The 19581-nt window shown below is 52.0% G+C and overlaps 1 protein-coding gene across 1 annotated transcript in view; it reads left to right on the forward strand.

Moving 5' to 3' along the window:
* Positions 1 to 1917: 1917 nt before the first annotated feature.
* SLC22A3 (solute carrier family 22 member 3) overlaps positions 1918 to 19581 on the forward strand; it is a 98729-nt gene continuing 81065 nt past the window's right edge. The window contains exon 1 of the mRNA XM_068985334.1: positions 1918 to 2349. Coding sequence (XP_068841435.1) covers positions 1918 to 2349 — 432 coding nt within the window. The remainder of the gene's footprint in view (positions 2350 to 19581) is intronic.

Genomic DNA, 19581 nt, shown 5'->3' on the forward strand with positions numbered 1-19581 from the left:
AAGCAGCGAAGGGAGCTGCGGGCTTGTCTGTATACATGCACAAGCGTGTGTAAGGGCGGAGGGGTGGTAAGCAGGGATGAAGGGAAGGCACACTGGAGTAAAGGCCTGGGGAGTGAGGGGTGTTGAGATGATATCTAGGAGTCTAGAACAGGGTTACGGTTACACCAATAGGCAAGCTGGGAGGTGGAGCTGGGTAGGAGGAGGAGAGACTGAGTCTGGGGTCCTGGGGGTGGGGGCAGTCAATAGCAGGACTACACCCTCGAGCGTGAGACACGCACGCACAGAAGTCACTGCTAACTTAGTGAGAGACCTGCTTCAGCAGCTGGGAACAAGGATGCGAGAACGATCAAGACAGCGAGAGCAAGCATTCACTCAGCCCCGACTATGTACCCCTACCTAGCGTTTTATCCTTCCCAGTACCAGGAAGCCTTAGGGCATCCCTGAGCCATGGACTGGATTAACCCTGCAACAAAGAACGATGGGATTGAGAGCTAACTTGTGAAAGGGTACAGTAGGGGTCTGGCACTTTTTTGGCGCTTCATATGTAATAATTGGTTCAACTGTCACAGCAAGCCCAGGAGGGGATGTCTCATTTGGCATGAGAAGTCTGGACTGGCCAAGTAAGGTGACCAAGGTCACAAGCTGGTGAACCAGACAGCCTGGCTCCCGTCCTGGCTCTGGATTAAAAAAAGAAAAAAAAAAAAAAAATGTCAGCCTGCACTCTACCAGCTTCTCCGCCCTCCGAGTAAAGAAACCTAAAGGTAGAAGCTTTTTGGACAGCTGGGGTGGGGGTCTGGGGAGAGAGCTGGAAAATTCTCAAGAAGGGGGAGGCTAGGCCAGGGCAGGCCGGGGGCTGCTAACAGTGCAGTGTGGTCCGCATACGTGAAGGCTGCAGCCTAGAAGGGGCTTTTCACCCGGCCCGGGGAGGCATCGGAGCGAAGACACGGACACAGCAGCTTGGGCGCCTAGCAGAGGCCCGGACCCCAGACCGGACGCAGCTCTGCCAAACTTTGCAAGAAAAAGTCAGGAAGCTAAAAACAGCCATTCAAAGCAGTCAGCAAGCACGCTTTCCAGGCGGTTTCAGGCAGAGAAGAGGCCTTGGCTAAAGCAACGTGTAAGCGTCTGAGATCCCTTCTCACTTGGAACTCTAGGACTCTGCACAAGGCGCTCAGCCGCTGTGGGCTGCCCAGCTGCTCTTTTTGAAAGTTGGACAATATCTGAGATGTCGCCAAAAATCTAACCTCGCGGAGTCCAAGTTCTGCAGTCGGTCCACTGTTCTGGGACCTGGCTGCCCGGCCTCGGGGGCGCGCGGGGCGGCTCTGCACCGAGGTGACGAGGCCCGGGGGGTGGGGGTCTCCCCGGGGCACAGGAGTGGGACCCGGAGCGCGGGCGTCCTCGGTCCCCCCACCAGGTTGCAGCCGGGACCCTCGAGAAACCGAGTTCCAGGAGCCCGGGAGTCGTTAGGTGGCCCTGGAACTTTCTTGTCTGGAAGCCCGACCCAGACCCGCCCGCGGACCGGGCTGCTGGAAGGGACCGAATGGAGCCGCGCGCCAGCCCGGGAAGGCTGTGCGCGTCACTCGCAGTCCTGGGCCGGGTCCCCGGCGCGCGGTGGCGCTCTGCCAGGCCGCGCCACCCGGGCCCCGCCGCGCGCCCACCCCGGCCCCGCGGCGGCGCCCCCCGGGAGAGCGCGGCCCGGACCTCCGCGGACGCCCCCCTACTCTCCACGCCCCCGGGGGCGGGAGGCGGGGGCCCCGGGGCCCGAGGAGCGCCGTCCGCTGGCGCGGCGCCCAGGGGCGTGAGGCGGGGAGCGCGGGGGAGGCGGCCGGGGCGGAGGAGGCGGCCGGCCGGCCGGCGGGTCACTCGGCAGCCCCGGGCGGCGGGCGGCAGACGCGCTCGGGGGAGGCGGGCGGGCGCACCATGCCGTCCTTCGACGAGGCGCTGCAGCGGGCCGGCGAGTTCGGGCGCTTCCAGCGGCGCGCGTTCCTGCTGCTGTGCCTGACGGGCGTCACCTTCGCCTTCCTCTTCGTCGGCGTGGTCTTCCTGGGCAGCCGGCCCGACCACTACTGGTGCCGCGGGCCGAGCGCCGCCGCGCTGGCCGAGCGCTGCGGCTGGAGCCCGGAGGAGGAGTGGAACCGCACGGCGCCCGCGCCCCCCGGCCCCGCGCCCCCCGAGGGCCGCGGCGACGGCCGCTGCCAGCGCTACCTCCTGGAGGCGGCCAACGCCAGCGCCGCCCCCGGCGCGCTCAGCTGCGCCGACCCCCTCGCCGCCTTCCCCAACCGCTCCGCGCCGCTCGTGCAGTGCCGGGACGGCTGGCGGTACGCCCAGGCCCACTCGACCATCGTCAGCGAGGTAAGGGGCCCGGCGGCGGCGGGCGGCGCGCGGATTCCCGCGGAGGCCGGGAGCCCAGCAAGCCGGCCGCCGGGACGGTGCGCGGAGGCTGGGACCAGTCGGTTACCTCCGGGCCCCCGCCAGCTTCATCCTGCACTCGGAAGGGCTGCGTCGCAACTGCCCGCCCCGGGGTTGTGGCTTTTCTTTTCTCCCCTCTCTGCTAGGGAGTTAACGGGGCTTCCCTTGTGGTTCAGCAGGTAAAGAATCCGCCTGCAATGTGGGACACCTGGGTTCGATCCCTGAGTTGGGAAGATCCCCTGGAGAAGGGAAGGGTACCCCCTCCAGTATTCTGGCCTGGAGAATTCCGTGTTAATGGAGAGGTGCTTTGATTGCAGGGGTGAACGAAAACTGCCCTAGAAGCCGAGGGCTAAGATACTTCGCGCACGCCTTCTTGGGGATCCGAGCATCCAATGGGATGCGCGTTATCTCTGAGCTGTGTGTGAGCAAGTAGTCGGAAGGGACGGGTGGACGCGGGTAGAGAGAACCACCGCAGAATCTGGGGCGAGGGACACGGAACTGGTCCTCGCCGGCTGGTGGTCTCCAACCGGCAAAAAAAGAAAGGCGAAATCTAAGTTTGAAGGCAGAGCCACCCACGTGATTATCTGAAATGCAGAAGGGCAAAGGTTGAGGCTATCCTGGAAGCAAGATTTTGGTAAAACTCCTTTGGGGCAAAGGGCAACAACATTTGAGAGAAGTTGGGAAAGCTGAGGTTTTGAATTAAAAAAAAAAATCCCCTCTCCAAAGCATGTGGAGTGAACACCCCACTTACTGTGGGTGGCTGCTGGGAGCCGGGTGGGGGCACTCCTCACGGTTGGGGTAGCTGGAGCGGGCAGTCCCCACGGGCTTTTTGGCTACGTCTGGGTCGCAAAGAGTTGGACATGACTGAGCGACTTCACTTTCACAAGGAAGCAGGGCATGGCAGGTTAGGTGCCCTCTCCCTTGGCGGCAGGACTGTCTTGGTTGGCTCTAACCTCAGGGACCCACTGAGCTCAGGTGGATGGGATGAGCAGTTTTACTGAACTGTGCCCGCAATCCCAGATCAATTGAATTTCCAACAAATGATTGAATGTGCCCAGCTAACTGGGGGGGTGGGAATGTCTTTAATTGATTGTCACAAGGAGTGTTTAAGGACCACCTTGAATAATGGGGGAAAGCACTGGCTTCAGGGTTTGCAGTGCCTCTTCTGCCTGTACACAGTGTTCTTTGATCTGGTGACCACATCTCTCTGGTGCTGGGGTGGTCGATCTTTGAGGTTACGCATGCTCTGTGTGTGAACACACTGTGTAAGGTCCTCTGCTAAGAGCTCTAGAGATCAACCCCCGGTCAGGCCATAGCAGTGTGTGTCTGGGGTACTTTAATTTCTACCTAATTTGTGGGTCACCATCAGGACTTGCTTTATAGACTGGTGGTGTTAGGGATTTCACTGTTGAAATGAATGGGCGTGGGAAAGGGCATTATCACCAGTACTTCCTTCGAGTTGCATCCAAGGTGGCTGCTTCTATTCCATCCAGCATGACTGCTTAAGGCTACTTTCCAAGCAAACCAGCAGATGCCCCTTGGAGAGTAGACACCTGATTTTTGAAGACGTGAATCTCAAATGAAGAATGAAATGAGCCTTAAAAGCAGAAGGCACACACTGCAGGGGGGTTTCCCTGCAGGCATGACCCATGCAGATCAGAGGAGAGACGCTGCGATATCTAACCTCAGATGCCTTATTCTGGACTTCCAGACTTGTTTCAAGCCTTCCAGGGTTATTTCAAAAGAGGGATGTTTATGAAGTCTTATGATGCTCAAAAAGGCGCTGTGGAAGATGAGCGCACCGCACATCAGGACCTGGGACTGCCTCCAGGTGGCTGTGTGGCTTGGGTGGATTGCTTGACCACTCTGGGCTTAGCATTCTCATCTGTAGTATCAGGGTTTGGATTCAGCCCTTTGTAGTCCTACCAGCGCCATCAGTGACGTCACTGGATGGTTATTCTCAGTGTAATCAGCACAATGACAAAAATCTTCAAGGAAAACTAAAATGTTATCCAGAATCCTCTCTTAAGGCCTCTGACAAGTTTCGGAAATATATTAGAGATTATTTTTTCCTGTCTCTCTTTTTTTTTTCTTTTGGTCCAAAACTGTTTGCTTCTTCTAGTTTGTTTTTAATGTTTTGATTCTTGAGAGGAAGCCCTCTGTCTGTTCAGGAGGTTCAGCATCTAGAACAATTCCTTCCCTCTTAGAGTTCTTCACTGCTAATACACAGCTGTCTTTGGTTTTGCATGTGGTCCAATTAGGGTTTATTTTTCATATTCTATCAGAGTGATGAAAGGAACTATAGTTCTATCTCTGACTCACACCATGTACACAGAGTGTTTTCAAGGACTTAAAAATCTATTGTATTAATCACGGAAAGGGAGGGTGAATCGGGAGAGCTCAGAAGGTGGAAGGGGAGCCCAGATTCCATCATGACCCCCTATGGCTGTCATATTTAATCCTTGAACGATTGCAGGAAAGAGAGCATTGTCCCAGCTTTGCAGAAGGGGAGCCTGAGGCAAGAGAATGTGAAGAGACCTACCAGCGTCCCAGACGTTCCACGTATCAAGTTGGGTCTGGATCCAGGGGGTCTTGATTGTGAATTGGTCTCCTTAGGGCCAGGCAGCGCTCAGGGTCCTTGGAACAGGTCCACACAACACGATACCGGATCGCTCACACTTCAGAACCTGCAAGAAATCTTGTTGAACCTCCCTGTTTACTTAGTTACTATCCTGGTCTCCACTGACCAGCGTGTCATTTTGTTTCGTTTCACGGTGTCAGGAACATGATACGATGCAGATGGGGCGGCTGTCTTCCCTGTCGTGGGAAGGGCTATGCTCCCGGCGCGAATGCTGCAGAATGGGCACTTCAACCTCAGCCACCCCTTTTTTCATCTTCCAAAGTGAAACAAGTACCAAGGAGTTAAGTCAGAAGTCAGTGCCAAGTGCAGGGCTGTTTTAGTCCAGCTCTCCGTCCTGTTTATCCTGCTCTAGGCAATGCAGTGGATTTTTCACCTATGTGGAAGGTCCTCAACACAGACTTTTCTAATGTCTGAATCTCAGCCTTATCTGGTTGCCAGACATTGGGCAGAAGAAAGCATGATGTGTTGTGGACAAGTCCAGGCCCTCGCCACCCAAATATTTCAGTTTCTTCCCCAGGGAGTGAGTCTTTGAAACTGATGTTGAGACTTTGAAATACTTGCTTGGTGGAGGATGGAGGGGGGCGCTCCTCTCGCACTAGGAACAAGGCTTCAGAGCACCATTAAAAATAGATTGAATTGCCCTTTCTAGATTATTCTTTCTCCCACACATAAAACATGAAAGTGCATTTGAGGGAAGTGGCTGTCCCACTGAAGAAAGCGGAGCCTGCTTTGACCTTGGGGGCTGCCCTGGTGTTTCTCTGTCTCTGCTCTGCTTCTTGTACATCCATCCCAGGACAGGCGCCCAACCTCAGAGACCAGAGCCATGAGCGTCTGGTCCTTGCTGTCCCACCAGTGTGGAGACACACTGCTGTGAATACTGGAGAGTGGAGGTTAGCCAGGCTCCCCGTTTATTCTGAGCTGAGTTTCTGATTTGCTCTGGGCCCTTGGGAAAGATCTTACTTTTCTCTTGTTTTAATTTTTAACATGACGTGTGCCTTCCCTGTTTTTTTGCTGAATCAACCTCACCAGAGCATCTGTTTTGTTATTACTTCAAAGGATCGACTGTGGCACTGTTCATTTTCTATTTCTCCTCTTTTATTTCTTTTTAGTTTCATTATATTTTTAATATAAATAAAAAGCTATTTTATTGGTATATACTTAATTTACAATGAATTTCTGCTGTACAGCAAAGTGATTCAGTTGTACATGTGAAGTGAAATGAAGTCACTCAGTCATGTCTGACTCTTTGCGACCCCATGGACTGTAGCCTTGTAACCTATCAGGCTCCTCCGTCCATGGGATTTTCCAGGCAAGAGTGCTGGAGTGGATTGCCGTTGCCTTCTCCAGGGGATCTTCCCAACCCAGGGATTGAACCTGGGTCTCCCACATTGCAGGCAGACGCTTTACTATCTGAGCCACCAGGGAAGCACTTATATTCTTTTTCATATTATCACAGGATATTGAATATGGCTACCTATGCTGTAGGTCCTTGTTGTAGAATTTAGACTCTTCATTTCAATTCTTTCAGTGGTTACCCCTGAAATTCTACCAGGTTTACTTAACTGAGTCTAAATTGAATACACAACCTTCTCTTAAACAATCTAGGCTCTTAAACACTTTGATTCAATCACTCCTGTATCACAGGCATTAGTAGCCAATATTCTAGATTTGTTCTTCATTGTTAATTTATGGATTTTGTGCAAATCATGTATGTTTGGTTCACATTTGCCCTTCATCTAATTATCCATGCTGTTTCACTTTCCCTGCTTCTTTTTTTTATGTACCGCTTTAAAACGTTTCTATTTAGTTTGTATCTCTTGATGGTGAATGTTCTCCACTTTTGTTTCTATGGAAGTGTCATTTCACCATTATTCTTGAAAGATAGTTCTGCCAGGTAAATAGTTTTATTTTGCCAGTTATTTTTCCTTAGCCCTTTCAGGCAGAGAAGGCAATGGCACCCGACTCCAATACTCTTGCCTGGAAAATCCCATGGAGAGGAGCCTGGTGGGTTGCTGTCCATGGGGTTGTGAAGAGTCGGACACGACTGAGCGACTTCACTTTCCCTTTTCACTTTCATGCACTGGAGAAGGAAATGGCAGCCCACTCCAGTGTTCTTGCCTGGAGAATCCCAGGGATGGGGGAGCCTGGTGGGCTGCGTCTATGGGGTCACACAGAGTCGGACGCGACTGCAGCGACTCGGCAGCGGCAGCAGCAGCAGCCCTTTCAGGATGTGAGCTCTGCCTCGAGCTCTCAATTTGCTTTTGAAAAGCCTGCCGTTAGTCTAATTGTCCTTTTCTCTTGGGTGGTGTCTAGGTGGGTATTTTTTGTGTTTATCCAATTTAGTGTGCATTGCTTCTAAAAGGTCCCTGGCATATAGTAGGCATTCAGTAAATAGCTGTTGAACGAACCAATTGTATTTTCTTTAGCTTTTCAGACTTATCTTCCACATCACAATGTTTCTATTTAGCACTATCAGATCTGCGATTTAAATGAGTTCATTGAAGTTTTTTAATTTCAGCCCTTATCTTTTTCATTTCTCATTTTTTATCTTTCAAATATCCCTGGTCATGTATTGCTAGTCTCTTACTGTTTGCTCATTTTTGTGTTTCCATTTTTCGGTTTTTTAAATGTTTTACATATGACTAGAATACTGGAGTGGGTACCCATTCCCTTCTCCAGGGGATCTTCCCGACCCAGGGATCAAACCTGGGTCTCCTGCATGGGCAGGCAGATTCTTTACCATCTGAGCCACCAAGGAACCCCAGCTCTATATTTTATATCTGGTAATTACACTCCCCAAAGCCTTTGATGTCCCAAACATCTCACTTGTTGTTTGTTATGTGTTTGGCATTTGTGTGTGTGTTGGTTGAGGTTAATGAGTGAGCAGTCATCCCAGTCTGTGTCTGCAGCTTGGTGTCGGCCGCAGAATGGCCGAGCAGGTCCATGCAGTGATGTGTGTATGAACCCAGAGCCAAAAGAGATGAGAACACAAAACCACATCTCCTGCTTTCTTCTGGCAACTTATTTACTATGTTACCAATGGCAGCTCCATTGAAATTTATTTAGCATTTACTATATGCTGGGCGGGCCTCCCTGGTGGCACAGTGGTAAAGAACCGACCTTGGCAGTGCAGGAGACATAATAGACACAGGTTCAATTCCTGAGTCGGGAAGATCCCCTGGAGGAGAAAAAGGCACCCCACTCCAGTATTCTTGCCTGGAGAATCCCATGGACAGAGGAGCCTGGAGAGCTGCCGTCCATGGAGGTCACAAAAGAGTCAGACATGACTTAGCAACTAAACAACAACATATGCTAAGGGCTGAGCCAGGCTGGTGTATGAAGATGGCTAAGTCTTTCTCCCATGAGCTCAGGGCCTGGCAGAGAGACTTGCCCCGAGATAGCAAAAGGCTGCACATGGTGACAGGTGTGGTGAAGGGATGCCTTCTCCTGATTAACTGGGGCTGAATCAGAGCATACTGAGCACTGACCTTGACTGCAGCCTCGGGGGACAAGGAGGAGCCCGAGAAGAATATAAGAGGAGAAAAATGTTGCCTGTGCAGATGCTCTCATCTTCATCCTTATTTATTCGTAGCCATTCAAATGTCCCCGGAGCAGTGACTGATGGATATTCCTGGGACCCACCCACAGACGTAGACTCAAAAGATAGGAGTGGTGCTCGGGAATCCTCATTGTTCACACACGTGTAAGGCCCGTGCAGGTGGCCCCAAGACCACATGAGGACCGTGACAAGATCCTCGTGGGTGGAACAGCCTATGTGTGGTTGAAGCGAGTGCCAGCTCCCCCAGACACTCTGCAGACCTTGGGGCAGAAGTGTTGGCCCTTTCCTCAACTGGGAGTCCCACGCTTTATCTGATGAAGTGCTGTGGTGTACTTGCAGAAAGCTTGGGGGTCTCCAGAGACGGGCAGCTGACAGTAAAACCCTATAATTGATTGGAACGAGGTGCCCAGAGCTGCACCACACTCCCTGGGAATCTTGGCGCACCATGGGGTGGGGCTTTGGGCACAGGCAGGAGCGCAACCACAGGGGATGTCCAACAGATAAGGCATGGATGTCTGTACTTTTTTATGTATGGGTTAAAGACCCTTGGCATCAGGCAGTTTTCTGTAACATCGTATGGAGAAACCCAAGTGAACTTTTTGGGCACCCTGATATAATGGAAAGAACATCCCTGTCCTTTGGGGTCAGAGAGATCTCAGCCTAAAGCCCAGCTGCTCCATGTTTCCACTTTAAGGACAAGTCGCAGAACCTGCCTGAGCCTCAGCTTCCTCAGCTCTAGAATGGACGTAATTAGGAATTCCCTTGCAGTCCAGTGGTTAGAACCTGGCGCTTTCACTGCCTTAGCCCAGCTTCAGTCCCTGGTTGGGGAATTAATATCCCGTAAGCTGCCCAGTGCCACACACACACACACACACAAGAAATTTCCTTATAGCTCAGATGGTAAGGAATCTGCCTGCAGTGGAAGAGACCTGGGTTCAATCCCTGGATCAGGAAGATCCCCTGGAGAAGGAAATGGCAACCCACTCCAGTATTCTTGCCTGGAGAATTCCATGGACAGAGAAGCCTGGTGGGTTACAGTCTTTTGGGGTCGCAAAGAGTGGGACACGACTAAGCAACTAACACAGATACACACATAATAACACTTTCCTTAGTGATTGCGCCGCCATACGCATGTAGAGTGCCTATCACCATGCCTGGCCCTAAGGGATGCTCAAAAAACTGGATCCTGTTAACATATAGAGTCTTGAGCTGGATGGGGGTGGGGGAGGGAGAGAGGAGATAGACGCTGGTTCAGACTTGACCCTGGAGCTGTAGCTTGCTGGCCTCTGGTCAAGTGCAACACATCACTAATAAACTTACCTTCTATGTTAACAGGCACTGATTTCCACTGAGGCCGAGAGTACTGTGTCCTTTTCCGCTGAGACGCACAGAGAGGCTGTATTTCCCAGCTCCCCTTGCAGCTCGGGGTGGGGGTGGTCCCGTGATGGAGTTCTGGTCAGTGATGTTGAGAGAAACACACACCTGGAGGCAGGAAAATCTTCCTCCTCGCAGTCTCCCCTCTTCCTTCCCTCATCTACGTGCAGAGAATCCCAGGGCCCCCAGAGAGGGCCAGGTCCTTAACAGGATGGGGTGCAGATCTTGAAGCCTGCAGGAAGGGGAGCCCCTATCTTCCTCCCCTTTATTTCCTCTTCGCGAGACTGTGGAATATACACTGTCCTATGTGAAGCCACCGAGATTTGGGGGGTGGTTTGGGCCTCCCCTGACAAATACACATTTTGTTGTGTTTCTTAGAGGCTGCCAGCACCTGGTGCAATGGTAGGGAAGCTGGTTCCTTCGAGACGGTCCCCGCCTTGGTCTGTATACAAGGTCACCATGACCTTGTCCGAGGGCCCTGCAGGCCCCTCCTCTGCAGGCCCCCTCCTCTGCAGGCCCCCTCCTCTGCAGGCCCTCTCCTCTGTAGGCCCCCTCCTCTGCAGGCCCCTCCTCTGCAGGCCCCCTCCTCTGCAGGCCCCCTCCTCTGCAGGCCCCTCCTCTGCAGGCTTCCCTCCTCTGCAGGCCCCCTCCTCTGCAGGCCCCCTCCTCTGCAGGCCCTCTCCTCTGCAGGCCCCCTCCTCTGCAGGCCCCTCCTCTGCAGGCTTCCCTCCTCTGCAGGCCCCTCCTCTGCAGGCTTCCCTCCTCTGCAGGCTTCCCTCCTCTGCAGGCCCCTCCTCTGCAGGCTTCCCTCCTCTGCAGGCCCCTCCTCTGCAGGCTTCCCTCCTGCTGCCCCTGCAGGACATGCCTGGTTGTCCTCCCTGGGCTGTGAGCATGCTGCTTCCTTTCCTCCAAATGCCTTTCCTCTTTCTTTTTGAGGCCGGTCCTTTTTTTTTTTTTTTAATGTAAAGATGCAGCTGTGCTGTGTGTGTTCAATCGTGTCCGACTCTTTGCGACCCCATGGACTGTAGCCCTCCAGTTTCCTCTGTCCATGGGATTCTCCATCAAGAATACTGGAATGGGTTGCTATGCCCTCCTCCAGGGGATCTTCCGAACCCAGGGATTGAACCTGCACCTGGTCCGTCTCCTGCATTGGCAGGCAGATTCTTTACTGTCTGAGCCACCTGGAAGCCCAAAGATGCAGTGAAGAGTTTCCTGTCCCAGAAATATACCTCCTTCCCCCTCCCCTCCTCCCCCTGCCCAACCCTGGGGGTCTGGTCCCCTTCCTCTGCCCAACCACCCTCTCTGTTTGCTGAATCAGACTGCAGCTTTCTTGAGGGTGGAGACTATTTAATAAACACTTGTAACGAAATCACAAATGGCATTTAATAAAATCTTGGTTAAGGTAAGGAGTAAACGAGGACAAATGTGCCCCCTTTTAGAACTTTGGCTCAGCCAGCCCTGAGCTTGACCTTCATAGATTAGAATGAGCTCTTTCCTGCAACAGTCCTGCTTCACTTTTTGCATTAATCCTGTATATTAATTTAGAGAAGAACAGACATTTTAACTGTTTTGACTTTTGAACATGGTATATTTGGTGTCATTTGAATGTGGTGTGTTGCTGCACTTTCTTAGGTGTGATTGAACATCTCTCACGATGTTTTGTACTTTTCAGTAGGAAGCTCTTACACAAATTCCCTGGATTTATTCCTAGGTCCTTGCTTTATTAATAATTAATAATTAATTAAGTACAGTGCTGCTGCTTCGCAGCTTAACCCTCCAGGGCTTGTGTCTCCCTCTCCCTCACGCCCACGGGATCTGGTGAATCACGGGGTGGCTGGGGTCCTGTAGGAAGCCCCCCCCCAGCTTCCTGGAGCAGGGGGACAGCAGCCCCACTGCTGACCCCCATCTGCCAGGGTCTCTGTCATCCTCAGAGTCTTCACTGGGGGATGCAGCAGGAGGAGGACCGCTGGCTCTCGGGGGCCATAATTTTAGGCGCTGACGTCCATTGTGCAGAGTAGGCTTTGCTCAGCTGTCCTGGCGCTTTCAGGCCCGTCTGTGTCATCAGCTGAGCCGGGCACAGGTGCAGAGTGCAGGTCAGCGGGGGGCGCCCGGGGCCGGCTCCCAGCAGTTCAAGGGCCCAGAGCTGAGCCCTCCAAGGCCTTCGAGGGTGGGGTGCGGGAACACTGCCCACCTGTCAGAACAAAATAAAACCCCTTCCACTTTTCCTCTTTTTTTTTTTTTGGTCTTAGACTATAACCAAGAAAGGAAACTTACTTCTCTTCTGTAAGGAAAAAGTCAAGTTTCTTAAGGTTCCTGGTATAGCCCTCTAGAAGGACGATAACATGAGCACAGTAAATGATGGTTGGCGTGACTTTTTATCCGAGTGAGAGTTCGGTAACATGGCTTTTGCAGGATTACTGCGCTCTGACTGTTCTGTGCTTGTAATAAACCAAATCTTAATAATTTTGTGGGTGAATGCTGGTATAATACTAGAGAATAACAATGAGGGATGCAGTTGAGGGACCCATACAAAGGTGAATCAATAAATGATTTTTTTTTCCAAAAAATTTTGCATTTCAATGGTATGACTAGTATAGGCCTCACCAAGTACATCCCTCAAAGTGCACGACTGATTCAGAAGTTATCTTTAAAAACTATGATCAGGAAAATGAAAAATAAAAGTCCTCAGATGAGTGTGGTGGCTCCTGTAGAATATTCTCTACCAGCTTGAATCCTAGTCTCTGATTAAATCAGTGAAGCAGGTGTTGTTGTACAAAGGGTACTGATCCCGGACGTGGGGTCCCTGACGCAGGTTACTGGGAGTAGCCTTCTTTTATGGGTTTTGTTGTTAACTTGTGTTATATTTATTTGTAATAAAACCTGAAAATAAGTGTGACAGACTGTGTTTTCTTATTTCTTAGAAAATGGTTCAGGGACGAAATTTGGAGACTTCAAATAAGGTGAGGAGTGAGAGACGCGACTCTAGCTGGGTGTTTCCGGTTCCTATACAGGAAACAGCAAACCACCCACCTTCTCCTCCTCCAAAGGATGGGGGACATTTTCATCTTGGGTTGGTGTCAGCTACATCGTCTCGGTTGTTCAGTTGCTCAGTCGTGTCCAACTCTTTTGTGACCCCACGGACTGCAGCACGCCAGGCTCCTCTGTCCACGGAACTCTCCAGGCAAGGATACTGGAGTGGGTTGCATTTTAGCAGTTATCAAAATAGAATAGTTTGATTTTTCTTGTAAGACAAGTTAGTAGTATATCGTAGTATAGACTGCGATTTTATTTTTTATGAAGTGAAAATCTTATTTTATGACTGCTTGTGTAACACAGAGACAGATTTGGTTAAATGGCAGTTTTCAGTGAAAAGCCATTAGCTCAGTGGTATCCAGCGTGAGAGACCCAAGTAGTGAAAGTGAAAGTCGCTCAGTCGTATCCGACTCTCTGTGACCCCATGGACTATACAGTCCATGGAATTCTCCAGGCCAGAATACTGGAGTGGGTAGCCTTTCCCTTCTCCAGGGGATATTCCCAACTCAGGGATGGAACCCAGGTCTCCTGCATTGCAGGTGGATTCTTTATCAGCTGAACCACAAGGGAAGCCCAAGAATGCTGGAGTGGGTAGCCTATCCCTTCTCCAGCGGATCTTCCTGGCCCAGGAATCAAATCAGGGTCTCCTGCTTTGCAGGCAGATTCTTTGCCAACTGATCTACCAGGGAAGCCCACGTAAAGACTTAGATGGAGCCAGGGCCTCGGCAGGTCCTGCTGCCCAGGGGGAAGAATGTTGTCCTGATTCTTAGGACAGGGGGACCCATGAAACAGTTTGGTATTGGTGACTCCTGAGCTCTTTGAAAGCTTTTGCAGTTCGTGTTATGAAGATTCTGGAGTTAGAGCCCACCTCCTCGGGAGCCTGAGGGTACCGCTCCCCGCCCCCCTAACCCTGGAGGTACCAGAGCATCCATTGTCTGGATGGTGCTCACGTGAAGTTGGTGGGCCCGCTCCCAGTTGCGATCAAGGCTCCCCACCTTGAGCACAGTGCACGCCCTCTCATCCCTCTCTCTGCTCGAGAGCGTCATGTCTCGGCCGCCTTTCCCAGTGGTGGCATATGCCCCTCGGACGCACAGGGTAGATCTGATGTCACGGGGCTTCTGCCAGCTGGACCCGGCATGTGGCCGACAGCACAAGATGAAAGACAACATGTGTGTCTCTTGCTCCCGGGATGGATGCTGTAAGCTGATGCCTCTCAGACACCAGCAGAAAGGCCAGGCCCCAGAACCTCTTGAGATCAATGGTAGCACATTTATGGGAGTTCCAGGATCATGGAGAAGACGGTGTGTGCTTTTAATATGGCTAGTTCTTTATTGAGAGAAAATGTTTTGGAGACATTTATTGAGAAATGAGTGCCCTTACATTGTCCTCCAGCGAGGATTTCAAAGCAAACCCTCATGGGGAAGTCACGGTGGATAGTTAATTAAATTGTATTAAATATCCAGGGGAGAGGAGAACGCTAAAATGGAAAGTAATCACATTTAATTTGGCATCAATTTTTAAAAAATCAAATAGAGACGTTTTAGAGGTTCTGGAGTGTAAAGGAAATTGTTCAAGAACCATTCCCGCAGAGAACCTTGCTCTTTCTGTGTCTGTCTCAACTACTTGGTAATAATGGTAGTAACACATTCACCTGCGGCGCCTACTGCCCACCAGCCCGTGTTGCCACAGGATGACTGTGATGCCCTGTCCAGCATGTATGTATACAGGGCTCTTCCCCCTGGAGAAGGAAATGGCTACCCACGCCAGTGTTCTTGCCTGGAGAATCCCATGGACAGAGGAGCCTGGCAGGCTATAGCCCATGGGGTTGCAAAGAGTTGAACATGACTGAGCAACTGAACCACCACAAAAAGGGCACTTCCAGAAGAATTTTGATTTTTAAACCAAACCAAGTGCATTACAAAATGAAATAAAACTACCTTTGTATTTATCAGCTGTAGAAAATTAGCTAATGACCATTTATTGTTGCAAAACTGTGAATAAATGACCACATTTTAGACCAGAACTGGTTCAGTGTGGCCTCTCTCTAAGGCAAGCGAGTGGCTAAGGACACAGGCTCGCTAGGTGTGTGAGCATGGGCAGATTTCCTAGTTTGAGACCTTTCCGAGCTTGGGTTCTCACAAAAAAAGGGAATGATTGCATTTTTGGAGTTCTGATGGGAGGTTATGCACGGAACACAGGCATATCCATTGTCTGCCCCTTGCTGGTTACAGATGTTGAGCGTGGGCCTCTCTGTCCACTCAGAGAGGCAGCTTTGGCCTGGGAATGCCCGAGGGAAGACTTTGGTGGGCAGAACAGTGAGATTCCAGCCCCAAGGGATCCACTCCCTGGAGCTGGTATAGCTGGAGCTCAGTTATAAAGACTAAGACACGACCCACAGTAGACTCCTTGGAGCTACACGCGTTGGCAGGATGTCTGAGCCTCCACGGCTTCAGCTCCCTTGGGCCCGTGCGGGTCTGGCTGGGTTATGGTCCCCTGACACCCCCTGGCAGAGCCACAGCTTGCCCACTGTCTCTTCTCCAGCCCCAGCTTGTGTGAGAGATATGGAAAAGAACTACAGTACCATTCTAATGTGAAACTCTCTCCATCGCGTGTTTTCTTCACAAGTACCAGAAATCTTTTAATAAATCTGGACAGAAAACATCTGCCTAAAAAGGCTCCGGGTAGAAGGCCGCCAGTGGGGCTTGTGCTTCTGTTCTGTTGGGTCAAGGAGACAAATTTGCTCCGTATTTGGGACAGTTTGCAGTGGAAGGCAATGGCACCCCACTCCAGTACTCTTGCCTGGAGAATCCCATGGGCGGAGGAGCCCGGTGGGCTGCAGTCCATGGGATCCCGAAGAGTCGGACATGACTGAGCGACTTGACTTTCACTTTTCACTTTCATGCACTGGAGAAGGAAACGGCAACCCACTCCAGTGTTCTTGCCTGGAGAATCCCAGGGACAGGGGAGCCTGGTGGGCTGCTGTCTATAGGGCCGCATAGAGTCGGACACGACTGAAGTGACTTAGCAGCAGCAGCATCCTGTCACAGTTTGCTTGTCGTGTCATGAGAACTCGGCCTCAGAGAAAAGACTGAACGACTCCCCTTGGTCCCTGAAACCTATGAAATGAGAGCAGAGCCATGATGGTGGGTCAAGAATTGTGACTATTGAGGTTCAGACTGGGGTTGAGGTAAATCTGTGCTAAGTTGCTCCATAAATGAAGCAACCCAGTTCTCTTGACACTGAATAGACACTAAAATGTAAAGCATGAATGTGACTTAACACCCAGGAAGGACAAAAAGTCACACTGCCACGTACTACATGGGCTTCCCAGGTGGCCCAGAGGGTAAAGAATCTGCCTGCAATGCGGGAGACTCAGGTTTGATCCCTGGATCAGGAAGATCGCCTGGAGGAGGAAATGGCAACCCACTCCAGTATTCTTGCTGGAGAATCCCATGGACAGAGGAGGCTGGTGGGCTACAGTCCATGGGATCCCAAAGAGCTGGACATGACTGAGCAACTAACAACGTACTATGTATAACCGTAGAGTTATCGACACAACTTTCCTGCTTAGAAACTTTCTTCTAAGAAGAAAATGACCAGATGACATTAAAATACAGTCAGCTCATTTAATCCTTGCACATACCATCAGGCATGGTTTGTTATCCCTGTTTTGTAGAGGGGGGAAGGCAGGTGAAGAGAGATTAAGTAACTCACCCCCAGTCATAAGCTGCAGGATGAGAGCTGGAAAAGATATTTTTGATGTCTGAACCAGCAAGAGTTTTTATTTTCTCTTTTTGGCTGTTCCGGGTCTTAGTTCTCTGAATAGGGATCGAACCCATGTCCCCTGCATTTCAAGGCAGATTCTTAACCACTGGACCACCAGGGAAGCCCCTAAAAGAACTTTATTGATGATCTCTTACCTAAAGTTGCTTTGCTAGTTGCATCCGTGAATGGAAAGACTCTCAGAAAATAAGGGGGCTTTGTTCAGAGAAGACAGTCTGGGGGGGTTGGGGATACAAACCTCAGGCATCACATGCACCCAGCCTGGAAACTGTCTTCCCATAAAAGGACTTTGCTTCACCCAGTGCAGGGTCAGAACACAAAGAGGTGAAATGGATATGGGAAACCTATAATTGCCTTCCTTGATCTGAATCATCAAAAAGGCAATTGCTCCATTTACAGGAACTAAGATTTCATCTGACCTAGCTTTTAATAGCTAGAGTCTGTTAACGTGTCTAGTAACCACATTATATTTTGCATCATCCAGGTTATATTGTTTCATATTAGTGATTTTTTAAAGAAACTATGTGACAAGGTACACTGGGGCTTCCCAGGTGGCACTAGTGGTAAAGAGCCCACCTGCCAATGCAGGAGACCCAAGAGACACGGGTTTGACCCCTGGAGAGGGAAGATCCCCTAGAGGAGGGCTCGGCAACCCACTCTAGTATTCTCTCCTGGAGAATCCCGTGGACAGGGGAGCCTGGCGGGCCATAGAGTCGCAAAGAGTTGGACACGACTGAAGCGACTTAGTACACAAGATACCTGATTCATGAACCATTAATTTTTTATGTGCTATTGAGGACTATTTTGAATACTAAATTTATGTTCAGTAATAAAATCCTAGTAGTTTATGTATGTATTCCAAGCCCTTTAAATATATTACAATTAGCATCAAAATAGCCTTATGAGGGAAGTAGTTATTTTCCAATTTTTCCCAGGAGGGAGCTGAGGCTGGGAACATTTGTGTGCCCTGCCGAAGACAGGACTGTGTGAGAGCTGGTTTTGTCTTGAGGCCAGCCTCACCCCGAACCAGTGTCCTGTCTCTGCCATCCGCCTCCAGCCCAGCGGCTCTCAAAGGGTTGTGAGACTTCAGATGGCTGGGCCCCATCCAGTGTTTTAGAATCAGTAGGTGTGGGGTCAGGCCTGAGAACGAACTTCTCCAGGTTCTGGGACCCTACCCTGAGAACCGCCTGGTCTAGAAGAAGGGTCCCTTTAGCTAATGATTTTTCCACTGGGATGATGGCTGACTGGCCTCCCATTGAAGGGAAAACCTGGCCCTCTTCAGGTCGAGTTCACGGGATGTTGGATTATTCTCGAAACTGCGCTGCTGCTCATTGGCGATGTTTCTCTCGCAGCCAGCCGTGATTCCCCTTCCCGTCTGGCCTGCGCAACTCGAGGGGGGGGTCTTAGGGACACATCATGCTGGTCACAGCACCTTCTATTTAGGAAGCCATCGAGACTCTTGCAAATGAGACACAGTTCAGGTACCTCCATCCCGCGTCAATCTCATGTCCCTGGGGGACGTTCGAATGAGTTGGAAGCTTCCTTCCTCTGCTGGCACCAGGCTCCTCTGCCTGCCAGGCCGCCGCTCCCCGTACCCCACCCGCCAGTCCTCCTGGAAGCCACACCGTGACCTGGGATGCCCACTCCTGCCTTCAGGATGTGGTGTCTGCAGAGCGGCCTGGGTGCAGAGTCCCCCCTTCCAGGAGGTGGGGATCCCTCCTCCCGCTCCTCCAGCTCGCAGACCGGCTCCCTCCCTCTGCAGCCCCCACCCCCGCCCCGCGCCCCCTCTACGGACCCCCCTTCCTGTCCTCTGGATTCGATTCCAGGTCCAGTTCTGCCGCCAGGGCCGTGGGGGACCCGCACTGTACATCTCGGGGTTCCATCCTGCTCGCCCTCAGGCCTCATCTCCTTCTGGCCAGCCAGCCCCTCCGCGTCCCTCACCCCGTTTCTCTGTCCCCCTGGAACTGCCAGCCTGCCCCTCCCCGCCCCTACCCTGGCCGCTCACGCTCGGCCAAGACCCTCGGGTTACATGTCCCGGAAGCGGAAGTCTTCATTCCGTGTGCTGCCACCAGAATAAGGAAGGCATCCACGTCGGCTCCCACCCTTTCTTCCTGATGACGCATCACGACGGAGTCACCGCATCCCTTCCAGAAGAAGGCGTCTCGCTCCGCCTTGTGCAGAGTCCTGCCCCGCTCCCAGGCCATTGCTACCCTCCACTCCCACCCTGTCCCTCCAAGAGCCTGGCTGCCTGCACTTAAATACCCGGCAGGACTCCCCAGGTGGCTCAGTGCTGAAGAATCCGCCTGCCAGTGCCGGAGACGCCAGAAAGGCACGGGTTCGATCCCGGGGTGGGGAAGATCCCCAGGAGGAGGGGATAGCAACCCACTCCAGTATTCTTGCCTAGAGAATCCCATGGACAGAGGAGCCTGGCGGGCTACAGTCCGTGGGGTCACAAAGAGTTGAACATGGCTGAGCACACGCACACACACACACGTGCACAAATACGCTGCAGTGTGTGTGGTCTACACAGCACCCTCCCGGTGCCTGTTAGCTCGCCCAGCTGAGGACTCACATTCCCCCACGTCAGTACACTTCTTCGCAGGGTTGTCGGTCCGATGGCCTCCAGGTTCTCAGCTTTCACCCTCCCCGCCGCCCGTCCCCTCTGTCCCCGCCGCGGCCTCTGGAGACCCCAGGCCGCTGCTCACCCCCACCTCGCTCCTGCTCTCGCTTGGAGCCCAGAGTGCCACCTGTGCTCCCGGGGGGAGCAGGGCTCACCCTCCTTAGA

The sequence above is a fragment of the Capricornis sumatraensis genome, chromosome 13 (genome assembly GCF_032405125.1).
Source record: "Capricornis sumatraensis isolate serow.1 chromosome 13, serow.2, whole genome shotgun sequence".
Lineage (NCBI taxonomy): Eukaryota > Metazoa > Chordata > Mammalia > Artiodactyla > Bovidae > Capricornis > Capricornis sumatraensis.